Source organism: Scyliorhinus torazame, chromosome 11 (genome assembly GCF_047496885.1).
Source record: "Scyliorhinus torazame isolate Kashiwa2021f chromosome 11, sScyTor2.1, whole genome shotgun sequence".
In the NCBI taxonomy this organism is placed as follows: Eukaryota; Metazoa; Chordata; class Chondrichthyes; order Carcharhiniformes; family Scyliorhinidae; genus Scyliorhinus; species Scyliorhinus torazame.
The window spans coordinates 218,993,460-219,014,555 of record NC_092717.1 but is presented as its reverse complement, the minus strand read 5'-3'; the positions used below and the strand labels follow the sequence as shown (position 1 = coordinate 219,014,555).

The window sequence follows — 21,096 nt, the reverse complement described above, 5'->3', positions numbered from 1 at the left end:
TATACCTATCCCTTTCCGTCACTAAAGTAAACTTAATCGAATTGTGGTCACTATCACCAAAGTGCTCACCTATTTCCAAATCTAACACCTGTCCTGGTTCATTACCCAGTACCAAATACAATATGGCCTCGCCTCTCATTGGCCTATCTACATACTGTGTCAGGAAACCCTCCTGCACACATTGGACAAAAACAGACCCATCTAAAGTACTCAAACTATAGCGTTTCCAGTCAATATTTGGAAAGTTAAAGTCCCCCATAACAACTACCCTGTTGCTTTCGCTCCTATCCAAAATCATCTTTGCAATCCTTTCCTCTACATCTCTGGAACTTTTCGGAGGCCTATAGAAAACCCCTAACAGGGTGACCTCTCCTTTCCTGTTTCTAACCTCAGCCCATACTACCTCAGTAGACGAGTCCTCATCAAACGTCCTTTCTGCCACCTTAATACTGTGATTGACTAACAATGCTACCCCTCCCCCTCTTTTACCACCTTCCCTGAGCTGACTGAAATATCTAAACCCCGGCACCTGCAACAACCATTCCTGTCCCTGCTCTATCCATGTCTCCGAAATGGCCACAACATCGAAGTCCCAGGTACCAACCCATGCCACAAGTTCACCCACCTTATTCCGGATGGTCCAGGCATTGAAGAAGACACACTTTAAACCACCTTCCTGCCTGCCGGTACACTCCTGCAACTTTGAAACCTTACTCATGACCTCACTACTCTCAACCTCCTGTATACTGGAGCTACAATTCAGGTTCACAAGCCCCTGCTGAACTAGTTTAAACCCTCCCGAAGAGCATTAGCAAATTTCCCCCCCAGGATATTGATACCCCTCTGGTCCAGGTGTAGACCATCCCGTTTGTAGAGGTCCCACCGACCCCAGAATGAGCCCCAATTATCCAGAAATCTGAAACCCTCCCTCCTGCACCATCCCTGTAGCCACGTGTTCAACTCCTCTCTCCCTTTTCCTCGTCTCGCTATCACGTGGCACGGGTAACAACCCAGAGATCATAACTCTGTTTGTCCTAGATCTACGTTTCCACCCTAGCTCCCTGAATTCCTGCCTTAAATCCCTATCCCTTTTCCTACCTATGTCGTTGGTACCTATGTGGAACACGACTTGCGGCTGCTCCCCCTCCCCCTTAAGGATCCCGAAAACACGATCCGAGACATCACATACCCTGGCACCTGGGAGGCAACACACCAACCGCGAGTCTCCCACAGAATCTCCTATCTATCCCCCTAACTATGGAGTCTCCAATGACTAATGCTCTACTCCTCTCCCCCCTTCCCTTCTGTGCAACAGGGACAGACTTTGCCAGAGACCTGTACCCCATGGCTTACCCCTGGTAAGTTGTCCCCCCCAACAGTATCCAAAGCGGTATACTTGTTACTAAGGGGAATGACCACAGGGGATCACTGTACTGACTGCTTCCTCCCAGCCCCTCTCACCGTCACCCATCTATCTTGATTCGTCGGAGTAACTACATCCCTGAAGCTTCTATCTATGACCACCTCTGCCTCCCGAATGATCCGAAGTTCATCCAGCTCCAGCTCCAGTTCCCTAACGCGGTTTCTGAGGAGCTGGAGATGGGTGCACTTCCCACAGATGAAATCAGCAGGGACACTGATGGCGTCCCTCACCTCAAACATTCTGCAGGAGGAACATTGCATTACCTTCCCTGCCATCCCCTCTGGATAAAAAAAGTAAAAGAAAGAAAGAGCTTACCTGTTATTCACTCCCCTTCTCAGCAAGCACTCACTCAGCAACCTCTGCGCACAATAACACCTGAGGGAAAATAAAAGAAAAACTACTTACCAATCACCAACCAGTCCCTTACCTGCAGGCTGTGACGTCACGGTTCAACTTCTGTCGACTTCTACCTGCCCACGAGCCTTCCTCTCGGCTGGGATCCTTACAGCGGTTGGGTTTTTTTTGGTTAGAGGAGGTGGTAGGGAGGGAAGCACTGAAGAAGTGTTTTGGGGTTAAGTGTCACTTGACAACAGCTCCTCGACAAGCCACCTTCAAGTTAGGGTGAGCACACGGACGTCTGCAAATTTCCCCGGCAACAGCCAATCAGCAGCTGCGCTCTACTGCCCTCTGCTCCGAGGAAGCCTCTCCCGGAATATACCGGCCACGTCCTGCTCCGATTCTGGCATTAATACATTGGGAAAACATCTTTGGGTTTTCTTTAACTTTACTTGCTAATCTTTTTTCATGCCCTCTCTTTGATTTATTTATTTCCTTTTTGACTTTGTCCCTGCACTTCCTGTACTTGTCTAGGCTACCTGCAGTGCTTAGTTCTTTGTGCCAATCATGCGTTTTCTTTTTCTGTTTGATCTTCCCCTGTATTCCTCTGCAGAAACCAGAGGCAAGAGTTGCTATCACTGAGCCAAAGATAAGGCCAGCAATTGCACTTTCAGGGAATTATTTCTTTAAGCTTTCAGCTCTTAGTTCATCCAAACACCCCTCACCCACCCAAGATGCCTTACCTCTCACTTATCTGCTTTATAGCCCATCCACCACCTGTCTGACGATTTCACTAACCTGTCTATATCTTAACTCTTTTACTGTCCACCTGCCTGTTTGTCAGACCTCTTCTTTTATGTTATCATCAAATATTGAGATTATGCTAAACTGATCTCTTTGATTAGGGTCACCTCACCTAATGTCCTTATGTGGCACAGTGTTGAATTTTGTCACATAATGGCAGCACGGTAGCACAAGTGGACAGCACTGTGGCTTCACAGCGCCAGGGTCCCAGGTTCAATTCCCCGCTGGGTCACTGTGCGGAGTCTGCACGTTCTCCCCGTGTCTGCGTGGGTGGGTTTCCTCCGGGTGCTCCGGTTTGCTCCCACAGTCCAAAGACGTGCATGTTAGGTGGATTGACCATGATAAATTGCCCTTAGTGACCAAAAACGTTAGATGGGGTTATTGGGTTACGGGGATAGGGTGGAAGTGAGGGCTTAAGTGGGTCGGTGCAGACTCGTTGGGCCGAATGGCCTTCTGCACTGTATGTTCGATGTTCGAATGCTGTTAGAAAGCACCTTGGAGAAAGGTTAACGGCACTATATAAATCTAAGTTATTATGAAATGTATAGTGACACATAACTGGCCATTGATCACATAGAAGGACAAGGGCAGCAGACATGTGAACACCAACACCTGGAAGTTCCCGTCCAAGCCACCCACCTGTTTAATTCAACGGCTTTGTTGCGTCCGGCTTGGTGTCGGGTGGAGGCTACTAAATCTCGCGAGTGGCCTTCATCGAGAATCACGACGCTCCAAAAGTCTTGTGAGATTTGCGTCGTGATCTGGTTTTCACTCTCGCTGGGAGAGATCCAGGCGTGAATATTTAAGTGATCTATTAGGCTCATTTAATTAAATATGTGCGTGCCCAATTCGCACGGGGCTGGGATTGACTGGCCTCGCCAGCGAGACCTCAACCGGGCGTTTGGTACTGGTTCACAATGTTGTGTTGGCAGGCGAGGGGGGGGGGGGGGGGGGGCTTTCGCTGGGGAGGTGAGGCACCCGGGTAGTCGGGCACTGGACAGGGTGGCACCTTGGCACTCACCCTGGATACCTTGACACTACCAGCCTGGCACCTTGGTACTGCCAGCCTGGCATTGGCAGGGGCACTGCCATGGTGCCAGGCTGGCAGTGCCATGGTGCCTAGATTGCCTGTGCCAGGGGTCGGGCTTGGGGTGGCTTTGACCACAGGAGCATAAGAGGTGGGGTGAGAGGGACTCAAGGACTCCGGAAGAGGTAAGATGGGTGAAGTGGGGGGGGGGTCCTGAGGCCGCGGTGGGGATGCAGAGTGGGGGGGGCGGGGTCGATAGATCGGGGCTTCCTTTAAAAATGGCGCCTCGATCTGCGGGTGGTCGTCCTGCACTTTTGAGCTAAGCTTAAAGAGTGGCCTCGGCGGGGAGTGCCATGCCAAGGCCAAAGAAAAGGTAAAATGCCATTGAATAGGGGGGGTCAGCAGCGAGAAACGTGCCGTTCAGCAGAACTTAACTTGAGTCTGCTGCATCGTGCCCACCATCCTGAAATATATCACCGTTCCTTCACTGTCACTGGGCCAAAATCCTGAAACTCCCTCCCTAACTGCACTGTGGGTGTACCTACGCCTCATGGACTGCAGTGGCTCCAGGTGGCAACTCACCACCACACTCTGAAGGGAAATTAGGGTTGGGCGATAGGTTTTGGCCTAGTGAATGAATTAAATCTTCAGTCAAGAAACCTTTACCTGCCTCAAGTTTGACTGCACTAACTCTCCCCTGTGTAAGTGAAGCAGTTTAAATCCTCCTGAAGCTATTTAAATTGTGCTGAGCTGCTTATAGCATTCCAGTAGCCATCCTCTGTGCCAGAAAAACTCTCAAATTGCAGACGGTGGAAAACCAGGAATATTGAGTGTTGACCGGAATGTGTCTGGAGCTACAGCAATTTCTAGGCTGTGGTGCGACTCATATGTCACAGGGGAGGTGGTGGCATAGAGGTATTGTCACTGGACTAGTAATCCAGAGACGCAGAGTAATGCTCTGGGGTCCCAGGTTCGAATCCCACCATTGCAGATGGTGAGATTTGAATTCAATAAAAAAAATCTGGATATAAAAGTCTAGTGATGACGACGTGTCGATTGTCGTAAAAACCCACCTGGTTCACTAATGCCCTTAGGAAGGAAATCTGCCGTCCTTCCCTGGTCCGGCCGACATGTGATTCCAGATCCACATCAATTTGGTTGACTCTTAACTACCCCTCAAGGGCAATTTGGGATGGGCAATAAATGCTGGCACAGCCTGAAACGCCAACGTCCCACAAATGCATCAAGTCTATAGATAAATATGCTTAGTACAGCAACAACCACACCTTGCATTCATGTAGCACCTCTAATTAGCCCGGGATGTTAGCATCATCAAGCAGCGTTTAACATAATAATCTTTAAAGTCACAAGTAGGTTTACATTAACACTGCAATGAAGTTACTGTGAAAATCCCCTCGTCGCCACATTCCGGCACCTGTTCGGGTACACTGAGGGAGAATTCAGAATGTCCAAATTACCTAACAGCACGTCTTTCGGGACTTGTGGAGGAAACCGGTGCACCCGGAGGGAACCCACTCAGACACGGGGAGAACGTGCAGACTCCGTACAGAGAGTGACCCAAGCCGGGAATCAAACCTGGGACCCTGGAGCTGTGAAGCAACAGTGCTACCCGCTGTGCTACCATGCCACCCAAACAGAGAGGAAATGAGGAAATATTAGGTTGAAATCTTTGTCAAAGAACTTTAAGGTGTGCGTTATGGGGGAGAATCTATAACTAGGGCTTCCTAAGGATCACACATTTAAAACGGAGATGAGGCAAAACCTTTTTTTCAGAGGGTCATGACTCTTTGGAACTCCACTGTAAAGGCAGTGGATGCAGGGTCTTTGAATATTTTCGCGGCAGAGGTGGATAGATTATTGGTAAACAAGGGGGGAAGAGGTTATCAAGGGGTAGGCGGAATGCAGATATGAGGTTTTTGTTTTTTATTCATTTACAGGATGTGGGTGACGCTGGATAGCCCAGTATTTATTTTCCATCCTAAGTTACCCTTCAGAAGGTGGTGGTGAGCTGCAGTCCATGAGGTGTAGGTACATCCACAGTGCTGTTAGGGAGGGTGTTCCAGGATTTTGAACCAATGACAATCCAGGATCGGTGATATATTTCCAAGTCACGGTGGTGAGTGACTTGGAGAGGAACCTTCCAGGTGGTGGGGTTCTCAGGGATCTGCTATCCATGTCCTTCTCGATGGTAGTGGCCGTGGGTTTGGAAGGTGCTGCCGAAGGAACCTTGGCGAGTCCCTGCAGTTTCTCTTGTCGATGGTACACACGGCTGAAACTGTTCATTGGTAGTGGAGGAATTGAATGTTTGTGGAAGGGGAAGCAATCAAACGGGGGCTGCTTTGTCCTGGACGGTGTCGAGCTTTTTGAGTGGTGTTGGAGCTGCACTCATCTAGGCAAGTGAAGAGTATTCCATCACACTCCTGACTTGTGCCTGGTAGATGGTGGAAAGGCTTTGTGGGGTCAGGATGTGAGTTTCTCGCTGCAAGATTTCTAGCCTTTGACCTGCTCTGGTAGTCATAGTATTTATATGGCGAGGCCAGTTCAGTTTGTGGTCAAACATAACCCCCCAGAACGTGGATTCAGCGATGGTAGCGCCATTAAATGTCAAGAGGCGATGGTTAGATCCTCTCTTATCTCAAGAGGGTTGTGGGGCTGGAGTTACAGAAACATGGAGAGATGAGGCAATCAAAGTATTTGAAAATAAGGGCTCGCTGGATCATGAACCACTGAGAGTGGAGGAGCACAAGGGTCTTACTGCAAGTTACAACAGAGATCTGGATGAACTCAAGATTATAGAGGGTGCAAGGGTGGAGGATGGCCAGGAAAACATCGGAATAGCACGTGATCTTGATTGACGTTTCTTGGTCCATGGCTGCAATCGAAACAAAAGCTGAGGATGGTCATGTCTGGACAGTATTCCTTAAGCAGACTGAAATAATTTGGACCGGACAGCTAATATTCACAATTTACTGTTTAATAATAAGACGCATAGTCCAAAATCTCTTGCAACTCCATTCATTAATTTTGGAAACCACAGCGTGTGGTGTGAATGATCCATGTAAACAACTCCCTCACGGAGCTCCTGCTGGCACTCATCCAGGCAAGTTAGGAACTGAGGCTCCGGCGAAAGGATTGTGGGTTATGAAATGCCTTTTTACCCTTTGATAGACCAGTAGTTTAAATTAATCAGACGTGAACGGAAGCTTCATCAGCATCAAAGGCTTTGGCTGGGATTTTCTGGCCCTGCCCACCACCGGGATCTTCCACTCCCATTGATGGGTGTTTGGCTGGCCTACCGCAACTCCTGAGGAGGGTCCCATCACCGCGGGGCCTGGAAAATCCCGGCCTTTGTGTTTGATCCTGGGCAGCAAGAAACTCTCTTGGATTAAATGTACAGAGCTACTTTTTCTTCAAAGAACCTGCAATTTAATTAATGGTAGGATCAAATATTACTGGGGCTTCATTCCAAACACACCATCTGTTGCAATCATTCTGTTTTTACCACAGAAAATCAGTGCCTGAAGGAAGTAAGGAGATGATTTGTAGTTTGTTGTAGTGTGAGGGGCCCTGTCCCATTCTCCAGCTTCCTGTGTTGGAAGGCCTGGGGTTACCGAAGCACAATTTGGTGGTTCCCAGCTCTAGATAAAGCCATCATGTTTTCACCTGCATGTTTGTGGTGGGAGAGATCAGACTGCATTCTCAATGCAAGTGATCAGGTTCATCTACCCCAGCCCTTCTATCTCAGGACAGGCAAGAGAATTGGCGATCATCAGCTCTCCTAAAAGCCTTTCAAACCGCAATCCAATTCTCCCATCTAGTTATCACAATGTCTTGTGCTTATATGCTGTGTGATGATTCCTGTCTGCTTGACAGTAAGTGGCGTAGGGGTGTACAAGAGGTTTGCAAGAATGGTTCCAGGGATGAGAAGCTCCAGTTGTGAGGATAGATTGGAGAGGATGGGACTGTTCTCCTTGGAGAGAAAAAAGGCTCAGCGGGGATTTGATAGAGATGTTCAAAATCATGAGGGGACTGGGTAGAGTAGACAGGGAGAAACTGATCCCCCTCGCAAAAGAATCACAAACGAGAGGGCACAGACTTAAATCGCTTTGCAAAAGAAGCAAATTGATGTGAGAAAAATCTTTTTCACACAAGCGGTACGGGTCTGGGATGCGCTGCTGGGAGCGTGGTGGAGGCAGGGTACAACTGAGGCATTCAGGAGGGAATTAGATGGTTATTTGTCTAGACGAAATGTGCAGGGGTAGGGGGGGGAAAGGCAGGGGAATGGCACAAAGTTATGATGCTCATTTGGCGAGCCGGTGCAGACAGGGTGGGCCAAACGGCCTCCTTCTGCGCCGTAACAAATCTGTGAGAACTCCAACCATGAGGTATAGTGTACATTTTGTAGGAAGTTATTTTTTTTTCAACCTTCAAAGTTAATGTCTGGTACAGAAGATTTAGGAAAGCCTTTAAAATATACCCATCAGAGTTGGGCAGAATTTGTGTATGTTATGAGGTCGATGTGTGTTTGTTTGTAGGATTTTGAGCCTATTCTTTGTCATCTGCTGCGGTGCCCAGGCCCCATTCTGTTGTCCGTTCCTTTCCTACTGAGGGGTGTCCCAGAAGTTTTTTGCAGGGGCAGGCCAGTCGATTTCGGCGGCGTGAGAGCAGCTGGTTAGTCAGTTTCAGCGGGAGCATTGCGGAAGGAGGGTGCTGGGAGGTAAGTCAACCTTTAAAAGCACTTCTCTTTGCAGGGGCAGGCCAGTCGATTTCGGCGGCGTGAGAGCAGCTGGTTAGTCAGTTTCAGCGGGAGCATTGCGGAAGGAGGGTGCTGGGAGGTAAGTCAACCTTTAAAAGCACTTCTCTTTGCAGGGGCAGGCCAGTCGATTTCGGCGGCGTGAGAGCAGCTGGTTAGTCAGTTTCAGCGGGAGCATTGCGGAAGGAGGGTGCTGGGAGGTAAGTCAACCTTTAAAAGCACTTCTCTTTGCAGGGGCAGGCCAGTCGATTTCGGCGGCGTGAGAGCAGCTGGTTAGTCAGTTTCAGCGGGAGCATTGCGGAAGGAGGGTGCTGGGAGGTAAGTCAACCTTTAAAAGCACTTCTCTTTGCAGGGGCAGGCCAGTCGATTTCGGCGGCGTGAGAGCAGCTGGTTAGTCAGTTTCAGCGGGAGCATTGCGGAAGGAGGGTGCTGGGAGGTAAGTCAACCTTTAAAAGCACTTCTCTTTGCAGGGGCAGGCCAGTCGATTTCGGCGGCGTGAGAGCAGCTGGTTAGTCAGTTTCAGCGGGAGCATTGCGGAAGGAGGGTGCTGGGAGGTAAGTCAACCTTTAAAAGCACTTCTCTTTGCAGGGGCAGGCCAGTCGATTTCGGCGGCGTGAGAGCAGCTGGTTAGTCAGTTTCAGCGGGAGCATTGCGGAAGGAGGGTGCTGGGAGGTAAGTCAACCTTTAAAAGCACTTCTCTTTGCAGGGGCAGGCCAGTCGATTTCGGCGGCGTGAGAGCAGCTGGTTAGTCAGTTTCAGCGGGAGCATTGCGGAAGGAGGGTGCTGGGAGGTAAGTCAACCTTTAAAAGCACTTCTCTTTGCAGGGGCAGGCCAGTCGATTTCGGCGGCGTGAGAGCAGCTGGTTAGTCAGTTTCAGCGGGAGCATTGCGGAAGGAGGGTGCTGGGAGGTAAGTCAACCTTTAAAAGCACTTCTCTTTGCAGGGGCAGGCCAGTCGATTTCGGCGGCGTGAGAGCAGCTGGTTAGTCAGTTTCAGCGGGAGCATTGCGGAAGGAGGGTGCTGGGAGGGGCAGGCCAGTCGATTTCGGCGGCGTGAGAGCAGCTGGTTAGTCAGTTTCAGCGGGAGCATTGCGGAAGGAGGGTGCTGGGAGGTAAGTCAACCTTTAAAAGCACTTCTCTTTGCAGGGGCAGGCCAGTCGATTTCGGCGGCGTGAGAGCAGCTGGTTAGTCAGTTTCAGCGGGAGCATTGCGGAAGGAGGGTGCTGGGAGGTAAGTCAACCTTTAAAAGCACTTCTCTTTGCAGGGGCAGGCCAGTCGATTTCGGCGGCGTGAGAGCAGCTGGTTAGTCAGTTTCAGCGGGAGCATTGCGGAAGGAGGGTGCTGGGAGGTAAGTCAACCTTTAAAAGCACTTCTCTTTGCAGGGGCAGGCCAGTCGATTTCGGCGGCGTGAGAGCAGCTGGTTAGTCAGTTTCAGCGGGAGCATTGCGGAAGGAGGGTGCTGGGAGGTAAGTCAACCTTTAAAAGCACTTCTCTTTGCAGGGGCAGGCCAGTCGATTTCGGCGGCGTGAGAGCAGCTGGTTAGTCAGTTTCAGCGGGAGCATTGCGGAAGGAGGGTGCTGGGAGGTAAGTCAACCTTTAAAAGCACTTCTCTTTGCAGGGGCAGGCCAGTCGATTTCGGCGGCGTGAGAGCAGCTGGTTAGTCAGTTTCAGCGGGAGCATTGCGGAAGGAGGGTGCTGGGAGGTAAGTCAACCTTTAAAAGCACTTCTCTTTGCAGGGGCAGGCCAGTCGATTTCGGCGGCGTGAGAGCAGCTGGTTAGTCAGTTTCAGCGGGAGCATTGCGGAAGGAGGGTGCTGGGAGGTAAGTCAACCTTTAAAAGCACTTCTCTTTGCAGGGGCAGGCCAGTCGATTTCGGCGGCGTGAGAGCAGCTGGTTAGTCAGTTTCAGCGGGAGCATTGCGGAAGGAGGGTGCTGGGAGGTAAGTCAACCTTTAAAAGCACTTCTCTTTGCAGGGGCAGGCCAGTCGATTTCGGCGGCGTGAGAGCAGCTGGTTAGTCAGTTTCAGCGGGAGCATTGCGGAAGGAGGGTGCTGGGAGGTAAGTCAACCTTTAAAAGCACTTCTCTTTGCAGGGCCAGGCCAGTCGATTTCGGCGGCGTGAGAGCAGCTGGTTAGTCAGTTTCAGCGGGAGCATTGCGGAAGGAGGGTGCTGGGAGGTAAGTCAACCTTTAAAAGCACTTCTCTTTGCAGGGGCAGGCCAGTCGATTTCGGCGGCGTGAGAGCAGCTGGTTAGTCAGTTTCAGCGGGAGCATTGCGGAAGGAGGGTGCTGGGAGGTAAGTCAACCTTTAAAAGCACTTCTCTTTGCAGGGGCAGGCCAGTCGATTTCGGCGGCGTGAGAGCAGCTGGTTAGTCAGTTTCAGCGGGAGCATTGCGGAAGGAGGGTGCTGGGAGGTAAGTCAACCTTTAAAAGCACTTCTCTTTGCAGGGGCAGGCCAGTCGATTTCGGCGGCGTGAGAGCAGCTGGTTAGTCAGTTTCAGCGGGAGCATTGCGGAAGGAGGGTGCTGGGAGGTAAGTCAACCTTTAAAAGCACTTCTCTTTGCAGGGGCAGGCCAGTCGATTTCGGCGGCGTGAGAGCAGCTGGTTAGTCAGTTTCAGCGGGAGCATTGCGGAAGGAGGGTGCTGGGAGGTAAGTCAACCTTTAAAAGCACTTCTCTTTGCAGGGGCAGGCCAGTCGATTTCGGCGGCGTGAGAGCAGCTGGTTAGTCAGTTTCAGCGGGAGCATTGCGGAAGGAGGGTGCTGGGAGGTAAGTCAACCTTTAAAAGCACTTCTCTTTGCAGGGGCAGGCCAGTCGATTTCGGTGGCGTGAGAGCAGCTGGTTAGTCAGTTTCAGCGGGAGCATTGCGGAAGGAGGGTGCTGGGAGGTAAGTCAACCTTTAAAAGCACTTCTCTTTGCAGGGGCAGGCCAGTCGATTTCGGCGGCGTGAGAGCAGCTGGTGAGTGGTGAGTCAGTTTCAGCAGGAGCTGAGACTTTTTCTCTTTTCTTTAAATTAGTTTTTTAGGCGGGATCAGGAAGTCGACCCGCGGACGTCTGGGAAGACCCTCACCAATAAATTCTGGTGGAGAGGAAACCCGAGACACTACACGTGTAGTGTCTCCCACCCGCCCTCCTCCTCTAACCTAATAATAAAACCCATTGGTCTGAGGTAAGTACCATATTTTTATTATATTATTATTATTTTTTTATAAAAATTTAATTTAGTTGTTAGCTAGATCTTGGTAGAAAGTTAGAGGAATGGCAGGGAAGGGAGTACAATGTTCCTCCTGCAGGATGTTTGAGGTGAGGGATGCAGTTAGTGTCCCTGCTGATTTTACCTGCAGGAAGTGCTGCCATCTCCAGCTCCTCCAAGACCGAGTTAGGGAACTGGAGCTGGAGTTGGAAGAACTTCGGATCATTCGGGAGGCAGAAGGGGTCATAGATAGCAGCTTCAGGGAATTAGTTACACCAAAGATTGGAGATAGGTGGGTAACTGTAAGAGGGACTGGGAAAAAACAGTCAGTGCAGGGATCCCCTGCGGTCGTTCCCCTGAGAAACAAGTATACCGCTTTGGATACTTGTGGGGGGGACGACTTACCAGGGGTAAGCCATGGGGTACGGGCCTCTGGCACGGAGTCTGTCCCTGTTGCTCAGAAGGGAAGGGGGGAGAGGAGCAGAGCATTAGTAATTGGGGACTCTATAGTCAGGGGCACAGATAGGAGATTTTGTGGGAGCGTGAGAGACTCACGTTTGGTATGTTGCCTCCCAGGTGCAAGGGTACGTGATGTCTCGGATCGTGTTTTCCGGGTCCTTAGGGGGGAGGGGGAGCAGCCCCAAGTCGTGGTCCACATTGGCACCAACGACATAGGTAGGAAAGGGGACAAGGATGTCAGGCAGGCTTTCAGGGAGCTAGGATGGAAGCTCAGAACTAGAACAAACAGAGTTGTTATCTCTGGGTTGTTGCCCGTGCCACGTGATAGTGAGATGAGGAATAGGGAGAGAGAGCATTTAAACACGTGGCTACAGGGATGGTGCAGGCGGGAGGGTTTCAGATTTTTGGATAACTGGGGCTCTTTCTGGGGAAGGTGGGACCTCTACAGACAGGATGGTCTACATCTGAACCTGAGGGGCACAAATATCCTGGGGGGGAGATTTGTTAGTGCTCTTTGGGGGGGTTTAAACTAATGCAGCAGGGGCATGGGAACCTGGATTGTAGTTTTAGGGTAAGGGAGAATGAGAGTATAGAGGTCAGGAGCACAGATTTGACGTCGCAGGAGGGGGCCAGCGTTCAGGTAGGTGGTTTGAAGTGTGTCTACTTCAATGCCAGGAGTATACGAAACAAGGTAGGGGAACTGGCAGCGTGGGTTGGTACCTGGGACTTCGATGTTGTGGCCATTTCGGAGACATGGATAGAGCAGGGACAGGAATGGATGTTGCAGGTTCCGGGGTTTAGGTGTTTTAGTAAGCTCAGAGAAGGAGGCAAAAGAGGGGGAGGTGTGGCGCTGCTAGTCAAGAGCAGTATTACGGTGGCGGAGAGGATGCTAGATGGGGACTCTTCTTCCGAGGTAGTATTGGCTGAAGTTAGAAACAGGAAAGGAGAGGTCACCCTGTTGGGAGTTTTTTATAGGCCTCCTAATAGTTCTAGGGATGTAGAGGAAAGGATGGCGAAGATGATTCTGGATATGAGCGAAAGTAACAGGGTAGTTATTATGGGAGACTTTAACTTTCCAAATATTGACTGGAAAAGATATGGTTCGAGTACAATAGATGGGTCGTTTTTTGTACAGTGTGTGCAGGAGGGTTTCCTGAAACAATATGTTGACAGGCCAACAAGAGGCGAGGCCACGTTGGATTTGGTTTTGGGTAATGAACCAGGCCAGGTGTTGGATTTGGAGGTAGGAGAGCACTTTGGGGACAGTGACCACAATTCGGTGACGTTTACGTTAATGATGGAAAGGGATAAGTATACACCGCAGGGCAAGAGTTATAGCTGGGGGAAGGGCAATTATGATGCCATTAGACGTGACTTGGGGGGCATAAGGTGGAGAAGTAGGCTGCAAGTGTTGGGCACACTGGATAAGTGGGGCTTGTTCAAGGATCAGCTACTGCGTGTTCTTGATAAGTATGTACCGGTCAGACAGGGAGGAAGGCGTCGAGTGAGGGAACCGTGGTTTACCAGGGAAGTGGAATCTCTTGTTAAGAGGAAGAAGGAGGCCTATGTGAAGATGAAGTGTGAAGTTTCGGTTGGGGCGATGGATAGTTACAAGGTAGCGAGGAAGGATCTAAAGAGAGAGCTAAGACGAGCAAGGAGGGGACATGAGAAGTATTTGGCAGGAAGGATCAAGGAAAACCCAAAAGCTTTCTATAGGTATGTCAGGAATAAGCGAATGACTAGGGAAAGAGTAGGACCAGTCAAGGACAGGGATGGGAAATTGTGTGTGGAGTCTGAAGAGATAGGCGAGATACTAAATGAATATTTTTCGTCAGTATTCACTCAGGAAAAAGATAATGTTGTGGAGGAGAATGCTGAGCCCCAGGCTAATAGAATAGATGGCATTGAGGTACGTAGGGAAGAGGTGTTGGCAATTCTGGACAGGCTGAAAATAGATAAGTCCCCGGGACCTGATGGGATTTATCCTAGGATTCTATGGGAGGCCAGGGAAGAGATTGCTGGACCTTTGGCTTTGATTTTTATGTCATCATTGGCTACAGGAATAGTACCAGAGGACTGGAGGACAGCAAATGTGGTCCCTTTGTTCAAAAAGGGGAGCAGAGACAACCCCGGCAACTATAGACCGGTGAGCCTCACGTCTGTAGTGGGTAAAGTCTTGGAGGGGATTATAAGGGACAAGATTTATAATCATCTAGATAGGAATGATATGATCAGGGATAGTCAGCATGGCTTTGTGAAGGGTAGGTCATGCCTCACAAACCTTATTGAGTTCTTTGAGAAGGTGACTGAACAGGTAGACGAGGGTAGAGCAGTTGATGTGGTGTATATGGATTTCAGCAAAGCGTTTGATAAGGTTCCCCACGGTAGGCTATTGCAAAAAATACGGAGGCTGGGGATTAAGGGTGATTTAGAGATGTGGATCAGAAATTGGCTAGCTGAAAGAAGACAGAGGGTGGTGGTTGATGGGAAATGTTCAGAATGGAGTACAGTCACAAGTGGAGTACCACAAGGATCTGTTCTGGGGCCGTTGCTGTTTGTCATTTTTATCAATGACCTAGAGGAAGGCACAGAAGGGTGGGTGAGTAAATTTGCAGATGATACTAAAGTCGGTGGTGTTGTCGATAGTGTGGAAGGATGTAGCAGGTTACAGAGGGATATAGATAAGCTGCAGAGCTGGGCTGAGAGGTGGCAAATGGAGTTTAATGTAGAAAAGTGTGAGGTGATTCACTTTGGAAGGAATAACAGGAATGCGGAATATTTGGCTAATGGTAAAGTTCTTGAAAGTGTGGCTGAGCAGAGGGATCTAGGTGTCCATGTACATAGATCCCTGAAAGTTGCCACCCAGGTTGATAGGGTTGTGAAGAAGGCCTATGGAGTGTTGGCCTTTATTGGTAGAGGGATTGAGTTCCGGAGTCGGGAGGTCATGTTGCAGCTGTACAGAACTCTGGTCCGGCCGCATTTGGAGTATTGCGTACAGTTCTGGTCACCGCATTATAGGAAGGACGTGGAGGCTTTGGAGCGGGTGCAGAGGAGATTTACCAGGATGTTGCCTGGTATGGAGGGAAAATCTTATGAGGAAAGGCTGATGGACTTGAGGTTGTTTTCGTTGGAGAGAAGAAGGTTAAGAGGAGACTTAATAGAGGCATACAAAATGATCAGGGGGTTGGATAGGGTGGACAGTGAGAGCCTTCTCCCGCGGATGGATATGGCTGGCACGAGGGGACATAACTTTAAACTGAGGGGTAATAGATATAGGACAGAGGTCAGAGGTAGGTTCTTTACACAAAGAGTAGTGAGGCCGTGGAATGCCCTACCTGCTACAGTAGTGAACTCGCCAACATTGAGGGCATTTAAAAGTTTATTGGATAAACATATGGATGATAATGGCATAGTGTAGGTTAGATGGCTTTTGTTTCGGTGCAACATCGTGGGCCGAAGGGCCTGTACTGCGCTGTATTGTTCTATGTTCTATGTTCTAAGTCAAGTTTGTTCACTGTGCTTCAGGGTCTTGCAGTAAGATCTGCACTTATGGAGGCAAGCTTGGAATAAAAGCAAAAGACACGCTTGCAGTCTGTCGCCCGAGACTCAGTCCCTTGGACTGTGTGCTATACTGGGAGGCCACAAGAAACATCGGAGCTGGAAGCGGTGGAAAATGACCTTCTGCGGAATGAGAAATTCCTGACCAACCATTGCGAGGTCACCATTTGACCCTCGTGGAACATTTTCCCATTTTGTTGCTCCTTCTGCGCCAACTCTTAATCCACCCTAAATAATTTAGCTTAAATGTAATACAAACTTTGCCTTTTAATCCCCATTTAAGGCTATTTTGTTTATGGAAAACATTAGTATAATGTCGATGTAGACATTTTGATTTTGTTCCATATTCGGCACACAGTTATGTACATAGTTCAATGGTTAACCATGTGGAAGCGCTTAAAAATTAACTTCAGTTTCTCAAACTTTTTCCCCCGACGAATTACATTAATCCCATTTCATTTCAGTTAACCCTTTCTTTACTTCTGATGTGTTAAAAGGATTCCACAAACCAAAATGCCTGAAGTAACTATACGCTAACTTCTCCACGTTGGGAGTAACTCTCACAACTCTTTCCCGCCCCACCATCACCACATGCATTGCTGCCACAGTTTGAGGATACAGAGGGGCAATGTATTCTTAGCCAGAACCAACCTTCTCTCTCACCAGCGGCAGGGGGATGCATGTAAACAATTGGGGTCCATTCATGAGTGCCATTTGGGAGAGGTAGCGTTCCCGTGGTCCATTAGAAACTAAGCATTTTGCCATGTTGAAAAGCGTGGGCAGCTTATCCCCCGAGTGCATTGCCAGTGTTCCGCTGTCTTGGGTGTACAATGCGCATCTGGGCGAGGGCGATCTTTTCGTTCAGGCTGGCAAGTTAGTGTCTGGTAGGGAGCATCCTTTCACTGTTGAGGTTTTGTTTCTTTCAGGTTCTGTTCCATGTGAATAATGGAGCTGGAAGAATTACAGCCAGATATGAACCCCAGGATTTAAACCAGCTGTGCAATGGGGAGTGGCATAAACTGCGAGCCAATAAGAGTAAGCATCGTATTGCACTGATGGTGGATGGCGTTACCGTGCAGGCTGATAACCCTTATATTCAGTCAACATCTGCAGACACTAATGATCCAATTTATGTAGGAGGCTACCCGGGTACGTATTACTGTAGTTTTATATTAACAGATTTGAACAAATCATTTGCACGTTATCCGCTGCATGTAGTCCAGTTTTGCTTCTTGGAATACTTTGTCAGTACACATTGTAGTGGTCAACATTTAGATCATAACAACAACGGGGAACTATTTGGAGTGAGACTTCAAATTGAAAAGAAAGAATCGGGGCAAAATTCTCCGGTATCGGTGCGATGTCCGCCGACTGGCGCCCAAAACGGCGCAAATCAGTCGGGCATCGCGCCGCCCCAAAGGTGCGGAATGCTCCACATCTTGGGGGGCCGAGCCCCAACCTTAAGGGGCTAGGCCCATGCCGGACGAATTTCCACCCCGCCGGCTGGCAGAAAAGGCCTTTGGTGCCCCGCCAGCTGGCGCGGAAATGACATCTGCGGGCGGCGCATGCGCGGGACCGTTAGCGGCCGCTGACGGCATTCCAGCGCATGCGCAGTGGAGGGAGTCTCTTCCGCCTCTGCCATGGTGGAGACCGTGGCGAAGACGGAAGGAAAAGAGTGCCCCCACGGCACAGGCCCGCCCGCGGATCGGTGGGCCCCGATCGCGGGCCAGGCCACCGTGGGGGCACCCCCCGGGGCCAGATCGCCCAGCGCCCCCCCCCCCCCCCAGGACCGCCGGTAAGAGAGGTGGTTTAATCTACGCCGGCGGGACAGGCATTTTAGCAGCGGGACTTCGGCCCATCCGGGCCGGAGAATCGCGGGGGTGGGGGGCCCGCCAACCGGCGCGGCGCGATTCCCGCCCCCGCCGAATATCCGGTGCCAGAGAATTCAGCAACCGGCGGGGGCGGGATTCACGCCAGCCCCCGGCGATTCTCCGACCCGGCGGGGGGTCGGAGAATCTCGCCCCTGATCACAAACCTGTGAAAAACGTAGAGTGGTTTTTCTTTTGATGTGCGCACACCAAAACAGACTGAACGAAAGGCGGGATGTTCCGGCTGGAAAAATCAGTTGGATTTTTCGGACCAGAGGATACTGCCGGCAGCCAATGTCGAGCCGCCTCCGTCACAGGAAAACCGGGGAGGATGAAAGATTCCGGACAAAGCCTGACTCCAAGTGAATGAAACTTGGCGGGCCCAAGTTTAGTGTTGGCTATACTACACGCACAGATGTAATGGAGCAGAAAAAAAGTGTCCGAATGACTAGTAAAGTCTTCAGGTGGGACTTTCCAGCCCTGCCAATGGCAGATGTGAAGGAAAAGTTTGGAGATGCCGTCCCTCTCGCGACTTCATGACAGAGTGGCTCAGCACTATCAGATGCTTTCCACATCTTTTTATTAGACCAATGCCACACCACTCTTTATCGGCTGGGTGTTGCTAGGTTCCACCATGACAAAAATATTAAAAATGGGCAGCCAGCAACTTACAAAAAGCATTTACTTTATTTTCCACTCACTTTTTACCACTTGCTCAAACTGTCTAGGTTAATGGTTTGTAGAGTTAGCTTTGCAGCCAATCCCACCGCCAAGTGGCAATCATGGTTCATTTATGTTACTCGTCAAGACTATTGAAACAAAAAACATAGGTCCAGCAAAGAGAATCTGCTTTTTCATTGCCTTCAATGAAAAATGCAGAAGTATCCGGCGAAGTCCACGCACTGGGATTCCCCGGGATGGGGTGACTCGAGGGCCCTTTAAAATGACGGGCGGATCCTGATTCTGGGATTCCCCAGCCCATTCCCAGGCTGTCTGATTTTCAGGAGAATATTTCAGGAGTGTGGGCTGATCCAGATCAAAAGCACTCACCCGGCCACTCCCGACTTGGGCAGCTGCTTTGCAGGGGTACGGTATGTCTTAATCCGCCACAGTTTTCGTGGAGTTGAGCCAGGTTTTTGAAGACTGGTGGTTCACAGCACCTCAGTGCACTAGAATCTGCATGAGTTTTGAAATGTGTGTTCAAAAGGTCTTCCTTATTATCCCCTCCCATGCCAAGCTATGCCCTCTACCCACTCCCGATGGCCCCTCATGCCTCCTATGCCAAGCTTATGATACGCCCATGTCGACTGACGTGTACATTTTTAAAAAGCTTTAAAAACAGAATTTCTTTCATTACTTACTATGTAACAGGAAAGTCCTTTCACTATAGCCCAATGAAAGTGGACTCTTCCATATGCTTTGCTGGGACCCCAGAAATCCATTACTCTGGTGAAATACCTGAGCCCCAGAGAAAACATTATTTGCTTGACATCGCTGGCTCTCTCATCTCTGCTGTCAATTTCACAGTGTTAGGAATGTTTAGTTAATGTTGTGGATACTTTACTTTTATTGGGCTGCAGTGAAATGACTTTTTTAACGTAGTGGAAAGTAATGAATCATAGAATTTGCAGTGCAGAAGGAGGCCATTCGGGCCAGCGAGTCTGCACCGGCCCTTGGAAAGAGCACCGTGCCCAAACCCACACCTCCACCTTATCACCGTAACCCAGTAATCCCACCCAACCTTTTTTGGACACTTAAGGGCAATTTAGCATGGCCAACCCACCTAACCTGCACATCTTTGGACTGTGGGAGGAAGCCGGAGCACCCAGAGGAAACCCAGGCAGGCACGGAGAGAGTGTGCAGACTCCGCACAGACAATGACCCAAGCCGGGAATCAAACCTGGGACCCTGGAGCGCTAAAGCAACTCTGCTAACCACTGTGCTACCATGCTGCCCAATGAACTAATGTTTTTAAAAGCTTTTTTTGACATTCTGTTGACACTGCTGGGTTCATTGGTTCTATACAGTGTATAGGGCATCAATGGGCATGCTACATCATTCATAATGTGAGGTTTAGGCAGTGAATGGTAACAGGCTATTTATACATTGGTGGGGAGCATAGGCCAGTAAGATTTAGATCCTTACCCACCGTCGGTATGCATTTAATCCATCACTCAATCGTGATTGGTAGCCGGGCTCCTGGCTAATTAACATCTTTGTAGGTTAAGGAATCCTAAATTGAATAGAAGTACTTCTGCTATTTTATCAGGGACTGCACCTGTTCGCGGTCTGCTCCTACTTCTTGAGTTCTCTGCTGAAGGCAGGTCCTTGGCAATTATTCGTCAACCACAGCAAAATGCCGTGAACTTTACTGCAGGTCCAGCAAGGGAGCAGGCCCCAATCTACCTCAACTGGAACATAGATCGAATCCCAGGCTCTTTGCGCTAATCTGACCCAAGCACTAGCAGACTAGTCCACAGAGCTAACTAGCCAGTCAACTGAGCTAACTAGCCAGTCAACTGAGCTAACCAGCCACCATTCCTGAGCTACCTTATTCATTGCTCATTGCTGATCCTTATTCGATTTAGGATTCCTTAACCTACAAAGATGTTAATTAGCCAGGAACCCGGCTACCAATCACGATTGAGTGATGGATGAAATGCATACTGACGGTGGGTATGGATCTAAATCTTACTGTCCTATGCTCCCCATCAATGTATAAATAGCCTGTTACCATTTACTGCCTAAACCTCACATTATGAATGATGTAGCATGCCCAAGGCGAAGATCAAACATAAAAAAGCAGCAATTCAAAATTGTAACAAACTTTCAACATTAACTGCAGCACTCAACTTGATTCTCAATTTGCCGCATATTGTATGCACTGTTTTCAGCCAACTCAGCACATGTTAATAAGCGCATGTTTATCTGTTGACACAGCTAACGTGAAGCAGAATTGTCTGACCACTCAAAAGCCATTCCAGGGCTGCATGAGGAACCTCAAGCTGGCAAAGAACCAACAGATCGAGGCCTTCGACTTCAGCAGAGCCTTTGACCTCCGCGGGGTCTTCGCTCATTCTTGTCCTGGTTTCGAGCAGTAGCCTCCAGAATTGCCCTCCCAGCTCAGAGAATCTAATCAAGCTACCGGAGCCATACTTACTTCCTCACTGTATTAATCACCCGCCTTCACTCAGGACACACACGCATTTTAAACCAACAAAAGTTGCTGTTTATGACAGATGCTTCACTAAAAGCTTTTGTACTGTACAACAAGTACCTCCGTTTAAAAAAAACATTAATGGCATCAGGATGACTTTTTAGTTTTGTTTTCAATCCATGTTTACAATTGATTTTCTTTTTGACAGTATTTACTGAAATGTTAATCCTTGTTCTTTTTGAATATTTAATCATTTTTGTAATTAAAATGCAAACATGATTCGAAGATACACCGTACAGTTTTGGTGATGTTTGTATTTGCAAAATTTATAGAAACTTTCAGGAAACTGTCTTTTATTCATTTCATTTCATTTTTTTATTCAAAAAATATATTTTATTTCAAACACATCTTCACATAACACCTCAAAATAAACATAGTACATCCAGTTTGTTCACTTTTTACCCTTTTAAACCGTAACCCATCCTCCCTCCACTCTGGTGATAA

At 49.1% G+C, this 21,096-nt stretch overlaps 1 protein-coding gene across 1 annotated transcript in view; it reads left to right on the top strand.

Annotated features, from left to right (window-relative positions):
• The window catches only part of lama1 (laminin, alpha 1), a 470,787-nt gene extending 449,906 nt beyond the window's left edge, over positions 1 to 20,881 (top strand). The window contains exons 62-63 of the mRNA XM_072468337.1: positions 16,494 to 16,716; positions 20,376 to 20,881. Coding sequence (XP_072324438.1) covers positions 16,494 to 16,716; positions 20,376 to 20,536 — 384 coding nt within the window. The 3' untranslated portion in view covers positions 20,537 to 20,881. The remainder of the gene's footprint in view (positions 1 to 16,493; positions 16,717 to 20,375) is intronic.
• Positions 20,882 to 21,096: the final 215 nt, after the last annotated feature.